The sequence below is a fragment of the Emys orbicularis genome, chromosome 13 (genome assembly GCF_028017835.1).
Source record: "Emys orbicularis isolate rEmyOrb1 chromosome 13, rEmyOrb1.hap1, whole genome shotgun sequence".
Taxonomy (NCBI): domain Eukaryota; kingdom Metazoa; phylum Chordata; order Testudines; family Emydidae; genus Emys; species Emys orbicularis.
The window spans coordinates 40823215-40839483 of NC_088695.1; the positions used below are offsets into that span (position 1 = coordinate 40823215).

General features: G+C 43.5%; 1 protein-coding gene across 1 annotated transcript in view; it reads left to right on the top strand.

Annotated features, from left to right (window-relative positions):
• The first annotated feature begins 618 nt into the window (after nucleotides 1-618).
• Nucleotides 619-16269, top strand: part of ANKFN1 (ankyrin repeat and fibronectin type III domain containing 1) — an 87969-nt gene continuing 72318 nt past the window's right edge. The window contains exons 1-2 of the mRNA XM_065416176.1: nucleotides 619-719; nucleotides 9718-9919. Of these exons, the coding sequence (XP_065272248.1) occupies nucleotides 9734-9919 (186 nt within the window). The 5' untranslated portion in view covers nucleotides 619-719; nucleotides 9718-9733. The remainder of the gene's footprint in view (nucleotides 720-9717; nucleotides 9920-16269) is intronic.

Here is a 16269-nt window from a genome sequence, read left to right on the forward strand (position 1 = left end):
ACCTTTTAAAGATAACCTATTCATGCTGGGAGCTTTGAAATGATCTTGCAGATGTCCCAGAGCTATGGATATGGTTGCTGCTTTTGTTGCTATGATTGCAGACAGCTGTATTGGTAGCTTGGCGAAAGAAGGAACAGTACATCATATGCAATCATGAATTCCTGGACAAAGTGTAGAGCTAGGATTATTCTTCTCTTATTGATTTAACTTAGAACTAATTGTTTTAAGATGACAGCATTAACGTCTTTTTGTTCATACTGAGTGACAATTGACTACAATTCCCGTTTTGTTTACTCTGGGCAGTGATTACTTGTTCTACTTGCATGCTGTGCTGATCAATTCTTAGAGATACAACAGGCTAAAAGCATGCAGAAGTCATGGCATCTTTGACTACAGAAACAAGAGCCTTAGATACCAGTCATTACTATAGCTGCAGTACTAAGAGCACAAGTAGTGTTAAGGCATCATATATTTTACTTCAGATGTTTCATAATTTGCTTTTATCTTTGGTTTTTGCACTGAGATTTAATCAGTGATCTTGGACTTCAGTAATTGCTTGTAGTAAGCGCTTTCATTTTTGATCATTCATACAGTATAGGAAAGAGGCTGAACCAGAGGCTGGACCAGAAAAGAAAGCAAAGCCAATGTGAAATATTGAATGAAGATAGTGGACAATTACTACCAACTTGTTCCCAGTCTGAATTGTACAGCCTAAGCTGGTAAGTCAAATTTAATTCTCTAACTCATGTTCTCTAGCTATGTGTTGGTGAATGAAATCACTTAATAAATAAGTGTGTGGAGTTTTTTATTATTATCTATTGTGTGTGTATGTTTTTTTTATCAAATCTTCCAAAGTTAACACTTCTACATCTAGGCTGCATTTATACAGTGTGCCTATGTATACCGTATGCTCATATGTGTATAATCGACACACACCAATGTGTAATTCAGGGATATGTTTCCCTTTTACAATGTGATTTTAGAAACTGTGCATGAATATTTGATCAGTCCCCCAGGATGAAATAAGCTGCTTTCAAGGGTAGGTTATTTAAATGGATTTTATCTAAAATCTCCACTTTTAAAACACATGCCTGTTCAGAAAGGTTACTTTAGTAGTGCCTGGGATGTGTGATCAGAAACCTGATCACAAAGATTAGATTACATTGTGTACAGTATGAAACGTGTTGGGCGACTTCCCTCTCTTAGTTGGTACATGCTAAATGAGAGCGATAATGAGAATCAGAGTCTGCATGTGATGGCTAGTGTAAAATGTCTGCAGTAGACTGTTTGCCCAGTGATTCAGATATTCATTACTGGAACCATTTTTGTTGTGATTTTTAATTCTTAAAAAAGTGGGCTACTGACACTATTGGTTATGCCCAGTTACAATGTGAGCAGCTGCTCTGCATGCTACCCTGCAGAGCTCTACCTATGCCCCCCAAACCTGCAGCACATTTCTCGTCAATTTCTTGATTGACTGTGACAAGCGTTAGCCAGTGAGGTCAAATATTGTGATGGTTATTTTGATGTGCACAAAGATCTATTCAGAACAACACTGAAATCACCTAATGCGTTTAAATTTGTGACCTAAGCTAGATATGTGCTGAGGTTTCCAGAGGTGAAAGCCTTGAATATATCAACTCCAGTGCACCACCTAGCACCTACAGGGTTTGTTTTTTAGAATACACTGCTAACAGTTTAACTCCAGCAATCATCCGTCCTTCATCATAGCACATCTTGAGTTGTCCATATGTTAAAAACATGAAGACAGGTCTCATGTGTAACTTCAGTGAGAATGATGTATATGTTTTGCTGTGTCATCTGGCATGGCTATGAAAGCTAACCTGAATTTCTTATAAAAGAAGCCTAAAGATGTTCTTATAAAATTACTTAGATGTTATAAAACTGCTACCAGCCAATTTAAATATCCTTGCATTTGGAGCAGCTTTGAATCATGTGAGTTTGAGATGGAAAAGACCCCGTAGATTATCAGATCTATCGCCTTCCCAATGCAGGATTGTTCCGTGTTTTTATTGAGTCTAGTTTCCATTAATTCCCTTGGGAGACAGCTCTCCAGCTTAATAAGATCACAGTACTAGAAAGTTTTCTGTGATATGCTGCATACATTTTCCCTTTCCCTTTTTTTCATCTCATAACTGCTTATTACATACCCCATTGGGCTGTCCTAAATACAGTAATCCTTGGCAATATTTTGCATTTTACAAACATTGTATGAACATGCTGATCAGGACTTCAATGAATTTGCATTACATTATTTCCAACTATTACTTGGCTGTTGTGTGCTTAGTTCATGCAATGTTTTATTTACTTCTGTTAGTATATAAAAATAGTCCATTGAACATTTTTAAGGTCATTGATGACCTAATATGGGATCAGTGTGCATATGGTACTATTGCCACATAGAAAAATGGTGTCACTGAATCACTGCAAGTTTTACAGCTATGTTTACTCAACCTCCTCTTTGACCTATCTCTCCTTGGATAAAGAGAAACACCCATGGGGTTATATGGTCATAAAGATGTATATTTATCATATATGCAGAAATAAAATAATAATAGGTAGCTCTTGTATAGCACTTTTCATCAGCAGATCTCAACGTTCTTTACAAATGAACCATATATCGTTATCCCCATTGTACTGATGGGGAAACTGAGGCACAGAGCAGTTAAAGTAACTTGCCCAACGTCACCCCGCAGGACAGTGGCAGAGCAGGAAATAGAACCCAGGTCTCCTGACACCCCATCTAATGCTCTAGCCATTGGGAAATACTGCCTTTGTACCTGCATATTGATTTTAAAGATCAGCTATGGCTAACTCATAAAAAACCACCTATGGGTAATTAACGAGACAAGGTGGGCCAGATAATCTCTTTTACTGGACCAACTTCTGTTGATGACAGAGACAAGCTTTCGAACTACACAGAGCTCTTCTTCAGCTCTGGGAAAGATACTAAGAGTGTCACAGCTAAATGCAAGATCGAACAGATAGAATATGTACTAACTACTAATGCTAAACTAAGGGACCATTCAAGGTGAAGTGGCCAGTAACCCACCAACCTCTCCAAGCTCAGCAGCAGGAGCAAGCCCACATACCAGGCCACATCAACTGAAAGTGGCATCAGACCCTGCCAGTACAACAGATGCAAAACCTGCACACACATCTCCACCGTACAATGATCGACCTCCCCCACAACACACCTTTCAAGATCCAGGGGTCCTACACATGCCTATCACAACATGTGATGTACTTCATCCAGTGCACTAAATGTTCCAATAACAACTAGGTGGGTGGAAACCAGACAATTACTATACTCTCAAATGAGCAGACACAGGAAAATGATAAAAGACAAAAACATCACATCACCTGTGGGTGAACATTTTTTTCACAAAGCCATCACTCTATATGTGATCTATCAGTCCTCATCCTCAAAGGAAACCTGCACAACACTTTCAAAAGTCAGCCTGGGAGCTTAAATTCATAACTTTGCTCGACACTAAGAACCATGCCCTTAATAAAGACACTGAATTTATGCTTATTACAACAATCTGTAATGAACTAATCCCCACTTTTTGTCCTGTGACTGCAGGGGTGTTAATGGTCACCTTTTCCCTGGAATGTCTCCTTAGAATAAGTGCTAACTACTTATGCTAAACTATATGTTCGATCTTTTATTTAGCTGTGACACTCGGAGTACCTTTCCCAGCAGGGGCGGCTCCAGGCACCAGCGCACCAAGCGCATGCCTGGGGCAGCAAGCCGCGGGGGGCGGCCTGCCGGTTGCTGTGGGGGCGGCAGTCAGGGAGCCTTTGGCGGCATGCCTGCGGGAGGTCTGCCAGTCCCGCGGCTTCGGCAGCAATTCGGCGGCGGGTATGCCGAAGGCGCGGGACCGGCGGACCTCCTGCAGGCATGCCGCCGAATCCGCGTTACCAGTGGACCTCCCGCAGGCGCCCCCGAAAGCCGCCTGACTGTCGTGCTTGGGGCAGCAAAGTACATAGAGCCGCCTCTGTTGGCAACTGCTGTGAAGAAGAGACCTGAGTAAGTGGTGAGGGATCTGAATTAGCCAGAGCAGGTGGGAAGGTACCTAGCAAGCTGCCGTGGGTTTCTGCGAGAGGTTTCTGCTAGCTTCCAAAACCAGCTTGGCTTTCTTTGTTCTAGGGGAATAAGACAACTAAGTGGAGAGGTGGTTGGAGGAGGGAAGTGGGACAAACATTAATTTCCTTTTTAATCTGCAATATAAAGTTTTAAATACGCTCATTAAAATAATTGTTTTAAAAAAGAATACCCTTCTCCCGCCCCAGCATAAACCCACTTTGCTGGGAGCTGGCCAGCGCCAAGTCTTTCCCTTAGTCCCCGGAGACGTGTTGTGGGTGTGTAAGATCCTGAGAGGTGAATGATACAAGCAAGTCTACTAGATGATCATAATGGTCCCTTCTGACATTAAAGTCTAAGTCTTCCTGGCCAGCTGCTGCCCTCCGCCACTGCTGTCGAAGTCCTGCTGTGATGTCCCCGGCTCGCTGGCCGCTCAGCATTTATTCCAGCCCCAGGATGTAGTTGATACCTTGTACCAGTAGTTGATACCTTGGACTGGGCTCTCCTTTAACGGAGCATCACCCGGCAGTCAGAACTGATGGAAAATCAAGACTGCTGACATTTAGAGAAGATTTGTTCAGGCTCTGCCACCAGCAGAGGCTGAATTCCCCTTCTTATAAAAGAGGTGGGGGGAGTGGCAGGGTCCACCTGGGCCAGTTAGTGTACAACATGCTAGTGTGCACTAGCATTTACACCCCCTGGTGTGGACTAATGCACCATGTAGGTAAGCCCTTAGAATGGCATTGACGGGCCAGTACGGAGGTTGGTCTGGCTCTAGATAGGAAGGCAGCCTATTTAGTTACTCAGGCATAGATTCTCAAAGGTGTCCAGGTGCCTAACTCCAGTTTATATCAATGGGAATTAGGTCTGTAGTGTAGACATAGCCTTACAGCAGTACCGCTGTACCATGTAGCCACTCTCTGCCGATGGAAGAGAGCTCTCCCGCCGGCATAATTAAACCACCCCCAACAAGCAGCAGTAGCTATGGAGTGCATCTCCCGCCGGCATAGTGCTGTCCACACCGGCGCTTTTGTCAGTGAATCTTATGTCAGTCGGGGGAACAGGAGTTTTTTCAGTCCTGATATGGGTGTAGTTCACACTGTTGTTCTTAATTCTTTAATGATTTAATGGGATCAGCTGGAAGTAGCAAGCACCTAATGCCACCATTGCTTGTTCTTAATCGCAGCGTGATGGCATTTCTAGGCTTGAAGTCCCATTCAGCACCAAGTAGAGCTGCTTGACTTGTTCGTTATGAATGAACCTAGCCCTTTTCTCTTGTTGTTCTCAAGGCATTTGCAAACTATTCGTCATCTCTGCAAATGCAAGGGGAGATTTTCAGAGGCGCAGATGGGAGTTAGGTGCCCAAGTTCCTTCGACTTTTGGTGAAAGTTGGGTGCTTTCTGATCCCCTGGACCTCTGAACAACTCCCCTGTGTACACTATTCACAAATATCTGCTCAGCCACTTGGACAAACTATTTCCAGCCCCTGGATTATTCATGAAACTTCCCCTTTTACTATTTGCAGTACATGACTGCTCACTTTTCTCATGTGGGGTCGCATCTGCTCCATGACTGGATGCCTGGAACTTTTAAATAGGAGCAGAGTGAATTGAACTATTTTGTGAGTGTTTGCAAGACCCTTTGTGTTACTGATACATAGCGTTTGGGGCTGATTCTCCCCACACGTTGCTGTACAGGAGGAGCCATATATTGAAGTCAGTGCAGGGTAAAGTGGATGTGAGCGCAGATGCCCTTTCTAGTTCAATCTGATGCTCGGTGGAATATAGGGAAGCAGGTTATCATGGGAGCATTACGAGGGGATCTTTGCCATCACTCTGAGTGACTGAGAATAAAATGATCGTTGGTAAGGTGCTGAGTCACCTTTAAATATTAATAACATGAGACTGTGGGATCTGAAGATCTCTGGGGGCAACACACCAAATCCAACCACCTCTTTAAACATATCTTCAGACGTTCATTAGAAACTCATTGAACTAATGGCAAGATTCTAAATAGGGGTTTAATGCGAGCACACCCTTAACAGCCATTTTTTTAAATCGTTTTATTTCACTGACTGCACCTTTGCTCATGTTTTCAATTAAAACTCCTGATTGATCCACTCACTGCATCAGTAAAGCAGAATGCTTTTTGCACTTGTTGTGTGTTTGCCATTAAAATCAGCACTTACTGACAGTTTCCACATCTGGTTCATGGAGTATCGGGGGCAGATCCATGCATGCTGCTCCAGATGTAACCAATGTGATTCCACCATGCGGGTGAGGAAAAAAGGATTTGTGGCACCCATGCTGAGTGTTCACGTCCCCTGTGTGCCATAGAGACCAAATTTTGGGGGGCTCCCTTCATACCCCCATGTAGCAAGGTATGGGGAACTAGGACTAGGGGGAAATCTTCCAATATATGGATCCACTGGCTATTGCCCCAGTAGGGGATGACTGCAGCACCACACAGAGTGATTCCACTACTGCTCCACAGCTGGATGGGACGGAGGGGTCCTTCCAACCCAGCTTCCTGCTGCCCCTACAGAAACCCCCTTCCACTAGACCTGGCCACTCCTGTGTGTTACTTTGCAGGGAGGGAGGAGAAAAGAGGAGGATCATTTAGCTCTATTTCCCTCTACTGCAAATAGGAAAAATAATTTCAGGTAAATGTAGATTTTATTTTTATTGTAACCTCTGTATAATATTACAAGGTTCCTTAGTCCAGTGAATGGAACACTGGACTGTAATTCAAGAGACCTGGATTCTGTTCCTGCCTCTGCTATTGATCTGCTGTGTGACCTAGGCAAAGGCACTGACTGTGTCTCTGTTTCCTCTGCCACCCTTTGTCTGTCTCATCTATTTAGACTAGCTCTTCAGGACAGGGACTGTCTTACTCTGTGTTTTGTGCAAGTGCTTAGTGCACAGGGGCCATAATTTCAGTTCAGGCCACTGAGCTCTACTAAAATGCAAATGAATACACCTCTACCCCGATATAACGCCGTCCTCGGGAGCCAAAAAATCTTACCGTGTTATAGGTGAAACCGCGTTAATATCTAATTTGCTTTAATCCGCTGGAGCGCGCAGCCCCGCCCCCCGGAGCCGCTGCTTTACCGCATTATATCCGAATTCATGTTAGATTGGGTCGTGTTATATCGGGGTAGAGGTGTAATAATGAAAAAGCAAGATAACTTCTATTGTGTGCAATCTCACTGCACCTATACTCCCATGGCCATCATGCTCAATGAAAGACAATCCTGGAGATCTTAGAAGGCCTGCTTTGCTTTCATCCATTTTTTTGCTCATTAGTTGCAGGGATGCTACTCACACAGAGCTCTGTTCTTGTTTGTACACAGTGGTGTGCTGATTTAACAAGGAAGTCTCCTTGTCACTTGTCCCAATTATCTCGAGTCTCTGGGCATATTCATAGATTCATAGATTCATAGATTCTAGGACTGGAAGGGACCTCGAGAGGTCATCGAGTCCAGTCCCCTGCCCGCATGGCAGGACCAAATACTGTCTAGACCATCCCTGATAGACATTTATCTAACCTACTCTTAAATATCTCCAGAGATGGAGATTCCACAACCTCCCTAGGCAATTTATTCCAGTGTTTAACCACCCTGACAGTTAGGAACTTTTTCCTGATGTCCAACCTAGACCTCCCTTGCTGCAGTTTAAGCCCATTGCTTCGTGTTCTATCCTCAGAGGCTAAGGTGAACAAGTTTTCTCCCTCCTCCTTATGACACCCTTTTAGATACCTGAAAACTGCTATCATGTCCCCTCTCAGTCTTCTCTTTTCCAAACTAAACAAACCCAATTCTTTCAGCCTTCCTTCATAGGTCATGTTCTCAAGACCTTTAATCATTCTTGTTGCTCTTCTCTGGACCCTTTCCAATTTCTCCACATCTTTCTTGAAATGCGGTGCCCAGAACTGGACACAATACTCCAGCTGAGGCCTAACCAGAGCAGAGTAGAGCGGAAGAATGACTTCTCGTGTCTTGCTCACAACACACCTGTTAATACATCCCAGAATCATGTTTGCTTTTTTTGCAACAGCATCACACTGTTGACTCATATTTAGCTTGTGGTCCACTATAACCCCTAGATCCCTTTCTGCCATACTCCTTCCTAGACAGTCTCTTCCCATTCTGTATGTGTGAAACTGATTTTTTCTTCCTAAGTGGAGCACTTTGCATTTGTCTTTGTTAAACTTCATCCTGTTTAACTCAGACCATTTCTCCAATTTGTCCAGATCATTTTGAATTATGACCCTGTCCTCCAAAGCAGTTGCAATCCCTCCCAGTTTGGTATCATCCGCAAACTTAATAAGCGTACTTTCTATGCCAATATCTAAGTCGTTAATGAAGATATTGAACAGAGCCAGTCCCAAAACAGACCCCTGCGGAACCCCACTCGTTATGCCTTTCCAGCAGGATTGGGAACCATTAATAACAACTCTCTGAGTACGGTTATCCAGCCAGTTATGCACCCACCTTATAGTAGCCCCATCTAAATTGTATTTGCCTAGTTTGTCGATAAGAATATCATGCGAGACCGTATCAAATGCCTTACTAAAGTCTAGGTATACCACATCCACAGCTTCTTCCTTATCCACAAGACTCGTTATCCTATCAAAGAAAGCTATCAGATTGGTTTGACATGATTTGTTCTTTACAAATCCATGCTGGCTGTTCCCTATCACCTTACCACCTTCCAAGTGTTTGCAGATGATTTCCTTAATTACTTGCTCCATTATCTTCCCTGGCACAGAAGTTAAACTAACTGGTCTGTAGTTTCCTGGGTTGTTTTTATTTCCCTTTTTATAGATGGGCACTATATTTGCGTCATTATATATGTTCGTCATTCAGAGACCTTGTCTATTTGTAGTACCTCGTTAGCCTGGGAAATGTGTGAGGTTATTTGTAAATGGACACTTTTGTGTTCAGAATGTCTGCTTTGCCACCATTCACCAACGGGAATGGAAGACTCAGAGGACTTGTGAGCGTTGGCGTTGAGCTTTAAATCTTAGAGGCAAATTAAAGGCAAAGAGCAGCCGCAAGAAAGTGTTTAGCAGAAAAGCTTTTATGACAATAAATGGAAGGGCCAAATTGTTAGGTCCTGATTCTGCAATCCTGCTTGTTCTGGTTGAATTTAGGGAATATCATCATCACTTTACATACATAGAGTATAAGTCCCTCTTCCCAATTCTCATTTAACCCAAACTCTCCCCCCCCCCTTTAAATATTTTTTTACCAGAATTGTTTTTATTCCCACAATGTGACTCACTTAGTCAGTTCCCCAGGTATCGAACCCACATTTTGGAGCTCTTATTCCTCCCATTGGCTGGCACTCATAGGGCTGGTCCCATTGGTGTCCACATCATAGCCCCTTCCGCCCATTGATGTCAATGGGACTATCTCTGTGAGCAACAACTCACCAATGGAAAGGATCTAAAATATGGCCCTTCATGTTCTTGGTGTGGGGTTGGCCTACCTTAATGAAAGTCCGTTGCTGCACAAGTCTTGCTGTGTGTGTTTCAAGGATGAGTTTTGAACGGATGAAGTTAGTGTAGCAAACCCATATCCAACGGCTGCATTGCCTTCTCTCTAGGAACGGCCACGTGAAAATGACACAGCAAATGCAGAATTTGAACCTTTCGCAGACAAAAAAGAACAGTGGGCCGTCTTCTCCAAATGCTGCTAAACGACTGTATCGCAACCTCTCCGAGAAGCTGAAGGGGAGTCACGCATCTTTTGATGAGGCGTATTTCAGGGCCAGATCAGATCGACTCAGTCTCCGAAAGACTTCTGTGGTAATTACTTCATTTTTAATAAACTGTCATATTAGCTAATTTCACCTTGACCTTGCTTCTCTGTTGTACCCCTTTCTTCATCCTTCTTCATCTGCATTTTGTCTGTTCACGGACCTGCTCTACACACCTATTCCTGCGCTTATGTCAGAGGAATCCCACTGATGTGAAGCACGTGGTAATAAGCACTATGCTTGATAACGTTTGCTCTGCAGAGCAGATATTGATTTTTTTTCTTGTGGGCCAAATTCTGGGGCCCCCTTACAGTACCAGTTCTTTATTCCATGAGGAGTCCACTTTTAAGGAGTAAGGTTCTACACAGCATGAGTAAATGTTGCAGAATCTGGCCCTATAGATAAGGAAAATGTCTAGCCCACCTTGGACATATAAGAAACGATCATTTTCTCTAGAAGTTTGACGTATGCGCCAATGTCTCTCAACAGCAAAGGAAGTAACAGTCGAATAAGTAACAATTAAGTGCAAGGGTCACAGGCTAGGATGGTGAGCACCAGATCAGAACCTAGACAGAGAGCCAAGGACCCCCACACATCAAAGCTTTTGGCACTCTCCTATGGTCGCAAAGCCCATCTCTGGCCTTGATTGTACAAGATGCTGAGCACAGCACGTAGGCACTTGCTTAACCAAGCGCATGACTACTCCCATTGACTTCAATGGGGCTACTGTGACACAGCCTCGTGCGCTGCATTCTGGCAGGCTTGGACAAACAGGCAGAGACCCCCGTAAAACGACACAGGCACGGGCTCAGTAAGCAACACAACCTCATCTATTTATTACTGGAGGGAGGTGCCGAGGCAGCTGCCCTCCTGCTGCTGGTGTTGCTGAAACAAAACAGGTTTCCTCCCCTCTGGAGGCAGGAAGGACACGCCCTTGGATTTCTACTCTGAATTGCTTCCTGAGGGAGGGGAGGAGCAGCCACCTTGAGGGGCTGCCTGTGGATGTGCCAAGAAACACCCGCTCACCCAGCCGGCACGGTAACGACGCCTGGGCTTAAAGTTAAGTGCTGTGCTGGATCAGGGCTAGCGTGCTCAGCACCTTGCAGGACAGCTCTACCTAAGGCCCATATTGCTAATGGGAACCGTATGACAGGCCAGAAAAAGATGTATGGCTTAGATTTCCTTAACACGTGCAAATCTGCCTTATATGTAAGAAAAATTGCATGCAGCAGTACAAGTGCTGAAGCCCTAGGAGAGTTAATTCAAAACAATCGCAGCCCGTAGATCAGGCTAGATGTTTCTTTCAGGAAGTTATAGGGCTAGATTCAGCCTGGCCCTGTTAGAGGGGCATGGCAGGAGAGAGGGCATTAGCAGACTGCTGTTCTCGTACATGGCCCGCAGAAGAGCTAGGCAGAGCTGCAGACCCTGTGCGCTGGACATGACAGGACGGCTCTGTCCCTGTTCCTATGGTGGGCACAGGGCACTGGCTGTCTCCACGACCCCTCCTGTCTTCCATGCCCTGGCCAGGGGAGCTGCCTAGCTGTGGGAGAGGTAAGCAGCTGTGCATGGGCTTGGTAATGGGAACACAGCCTGTGTGCCTCAGGAATTTCTTCTTTGAGGCACAGCACCTCATTGGGTCAGAGCTGCCATTGGGTCAGAGCAGCTGCACCCTCCCCTTAACAGGAGCTGCACGTATATGGCACTATCTAGGCCATGGAGAGGGGTTTGTACAATGAAGTTTGGATTTGCATCTGGATCCACTTTGGGGAGCATTTGGATTTAGTAGGGTTTGCTACAGGCCTCGGTATAGGAGTTAGCTGTGGAAAAAGCCCACTGGGTCATGATTTCCACCCCATCCCCCGCCTTTTTTTTTTTTCTTACCAGGTTTTTTTTAATCATATCTTTTGTATGATTATTGTGCCGGCAAAGGCACTGCAATGCCAGGCTGATGCATGGAGTGGATGGAACAAGGTCCTAGCCCAGCTCCCTGTTCCAAAAATCCACTTATTATGCAGTCGCAGACAGGGAACACGTAGGATCACATGGGTAAATCTGTTCTTAGCCAAAAGGCTGAGGAGCAAATGACAGCTGTGGAGACTGAACTCCTCTGTCACATAGTGAACTGCTGGCTTGCTCTCTTACTGCCCATCATCCTTCTCAGATCTGACCTGTCAGGACCCCCTCTAGGCATGGGAGTGTTTGTTTCAGTCCTCGGCCTTACTGACAAAACTCGATTACCAGGTATGATGTGGACAGTTGTATAATGGGAAATAGATCGAGACTCACTACTTTTATGTCCTCCAATCCATTATGCAACCATGAAAGTGGAATGGCTTTTTGTCACGACTGACCTGCCGTAGGCCAAACGCTAGAGGTGAAAGTTTCTATAGCCCATCCGTAATTCAGAGCCTGATCCAACACCCATAAAAGTCAGTGACAAGATTCCCACTGACCTCTGTGGGCTTTGGATCAGGTCCCCACTGAGCAAGCCAATCAACCAACTATCTATTATTTTCAGTGTTCGCTGTGGAAAATAACCAGGAAACTACAAGTAAGGAGTAAAAATATAACGCATCAAGGTATTAGCTGATATGTTTTTTTAATCCTAAACCTCAATTTAAAGGACATCTGTGGTATAGGGTCGACACATTAATTAAAATCAAATTTCCAGATGAGAGAACAGGATTTTTAGACTCTTCATTCACCGTCCACTAGTGAACAGTTTTCTCTTCATTTTTTCTATGCAACACTTTCCATTCAAGACATTTATTGTCCTGCCAGAGACATAGCCACCTCCCAGCACTGCTTTATTCTCACACTCATGTTTGTCAAAGCACTTCCTTGCTGGAACTAGTTCAATATTTTGTTTCCAACTCCAGGACCAGACATGGACTTTTCTAGCTAACCCAAAGCAAATAGCTACATATGATTGCATTTTTAAACACTCAGCACTTAATCACTTCACTGGAACATAGCTACTGCTTACCGCAAAGCAGCACGGTGGTTCTTTTCAGTGTGTACATTTTTGCATCTGTGTAACACCCTCCACAAATTAATCTTGTCGTGCAACTGTTAAGGGAGGAAAAACTTGAGAATTGTCCCTAAACTGCACTTGATCGCTTGTAGCTGGGCCGTCAGATACTGTTTGCTCCCAGTGATGTTTTCACGGTAGAGAAATATCCTGTGCTCTAGTGGGTGCAGATGAAGTCAGAAGGCACTTTTGAATCATTTTGATGGTACCAGCTGGTCTGAAGCTGAACATGTCGGTCTGATGAGATCACAGTCCTCCTTTCCCCCATTTGAATTCTGTCCCCAGGAGCTGCAGGTGACTGAATAGTATAGCAAATACTAAGGGATGTTTTAAATAAGAGTTTGGTGCAGTATTTGCATTAACTGATATAGTAGGTAAAGACAGTTCTTGTTTGCAAATTGCAAACTGACAGGAAGAAGGATGGTCTAGTGGCTACAGCACTTGACTGGGGCTTGGGTTCGAGTCCAAGCACAGTTGCAGACATCAAGTGCAACCTGGGGCAAATTACTTAATCTACCCTTTCCACTCTCTAAAATAAGAGGCGATATTTTGCTCTCACACAAGCGTATTATGAGAATAAAACCCATTAATCATTGCAAGATGCTCAGATATGATGATGAGGGCCATATAAGTACCTAGGTAGACAGAATAGATCACAATTTCCATTATTTTTTTTCTCAGTGTTCAAAACTATTGGACAATTATTTCATGCAAATACTTTTCGGCCTATTGGTTGCTTCTGAATTGTTCATTGAGGATATTTGCAATTTGGCCTCTGCTGTTTTGATTGGATGCAGAGAGTAGGTTACAGTGCATGCTCTTTTCCTTGTCTAGATGAGAGCAACTCTGCATCAGATTTTCTGTGTGACTATGAACTTTCGTATTTGCATTTTGGGTTGAACTAATTGAGGCCCCAATTCAGCAAAGCACTTAAGCATGTGTTTAGGTGCATCCCTGTTCAGTAAAGCATTTAGGGCCACATTTGCAAAGGTATTTAGGCAACTAAAGCTATAGATAGGAGCCTAATATGATTTTTTGAGCAATGTCTATTTAAATCTCACTGGGCACTTATTGGCATCTTTAGGTACCTAAATATCTTTGAAAATCTGACCTGTTAAACAAATGCTTAAAGTTAAGCAAAGGCTAAGTCCCATGAAAGTCAACAGGACTTAGGCATGCACTTAAATTTAAGCATGTGCTTAAATGCATTGAGGAATAGGGATGGTTTGCTGAATTAAGGCTTTATTGAGGCTGAATTTAAAAAAAAAATCAAAGTTCCCCAATAATTTTTGCAGTATTCACCCAGAACTTGTTTTAGGTACAGAAGCTGTATAGCACCCAGCCTGCTGTCTGGTATTGTACATATAAAAATATTATATGTTTGAATAAGAAAGGGCCAAATTCTGCCTCTAGTTATAGGCTAGAAATCCAGAGTCACACCCCTGACTTCAGTTCAGCTTCACAACTCACACTGCACAATTTGGCACCAAATTATAAAGCCCAATTATTTTTTCTGCTTATTCCTAATGCAAGGATTGCCCCTATATGATGTAATGTCTGTAAGACTAATTTTGAGCTTTGACTGTAATATGAAGACAAAGTAAGTTGATGATAATATTTGGTCCTTAAATAGTGCTCCATAAACACTAGTCAGATAATCTTCATTGCACGGTATTGTTTCTGTTTTCAAATTGGATGAACACGCAGGTGCTTCTGATGTATATTCTGAAATTCATTTTGAATTTTTCTTTCTGTTAATGCATGTGACAGTAAAATAGAGAGCTCAGATATTCACAGGAAATTAACTGGAAAGGGGTACCAACTTGACTGAAATGAATTTATTACAAAGTCCAAACCAATATGCCTGGAGAAACAAAAAGTGGCATTATTTGCCAACTCTAATTTTTAATATAAAGGTGGTTTTGGTAGGTCATAGTTCATAGTTCACAATCCTTAGCCTTAAACCTGCAGGGAGCAAAGAAGCGTAACCCTTTTGCTCTTCTTATCTGGAATGTTAATGACCCAATTTAAAACATGTTAAATGTGCCTAGATAGCAGAGTGAAGGCCAGATATTAAATACACCTCTACCCCGATATAACGCAACCCGATATAACACAAATTCGGATATAACGCAGTAAAGCAGCGCTCTGGGGGGCCGGGACTGCACACTCCGGCGGATCAAAGCAAGTTCGATATAACGCGGTTTCACCTATAACGTGGTAAAAAAATTTTGGCTCCCAAGGACAGTGTTATATTGGGGTAGAGGTCTACATGTAATAATATCTAATTCCCATTGACTCCAATTGGAGTTGAAGCCGCTCAATATGTTTCAGGATCCGTGCCACTAACTAATAGGTTTTCTCTTGTCTGAGCAAAGAGTTTCATCATCTCAGATGGGAGGGGAACCCCACAAACACACGAAGAAAGTGCTGAGTTCTAATTTCAGAGTGATCCAAATCAAGCATTAGAAAAGCAGGGGAACAGATGTGTGGAGCTGCTGTGTAGTGCAAGGCAACTGCTGCATTGCAGTAAAAATTTCTCTCGTTTTAGGCTTTGCCTTAGAATTGAGAAATACGTGACAGGATCTTTTCTTACATTTATTTTAGACATGCCCTCACCAGTGACAGTTTGCCTTTAAAACCATTCTAATTATGATTTAGATAACTAGAGGATAATCTCTACCCATCTGCCATTTGTTCATCTATCATTTTAGGATTTTTCTCTTGCACCCCTCCCACTAGCATCAAAGCACTGGGTGGGTATATGAAATCTGGCTAATAGAATTCCTTATATTAAATACAAGGAGAATTAATTAGTTATCTTGAGTGTCTTTCCTGAGTAGTATTTATGAAATGGAGTTGCTTGGAAATTGTCAGAGAAAAATGTTTACCTCTCAGTTTTGTATCTTGGGCTCTCAAGATAAAACATACAAAAAGAACTATTTTGAAAGCGACAGGTGTGAGCTATTATACAACCTCCTTAGAAAGGATTGAAAAGCTTAAAGCAAATGTGTTTTATTTGTGGTAGCTGAGGTGAAATGAAACAGGTGAAAATTTTGAGTGCAGACAATTTTAAATACTGCTAAGCTCTATTCTGGTGGGCCACCATATCTACTGTATCACAGTAGCACCCAGGGCCGGTGCAACCATTTAGGCAAACTAGGCGGCCGCCTAGGGCGCCTAGTGATTGGGGGCGCCTAAAAGCCCGCTCAGGCGAGGAGGTGGAGTGGAGGTGAGCTGGGGCGGGGGAACGCTGGGAGGGCCACCCACAGTAACGGGGGGGGGCGCACAGGGGAACCGCTCCCCGCCCCAGATCACCTCCACTCTGCCTCCTCCGCTGAGCACACAGCCCCCGCTCTAAGTCTCCT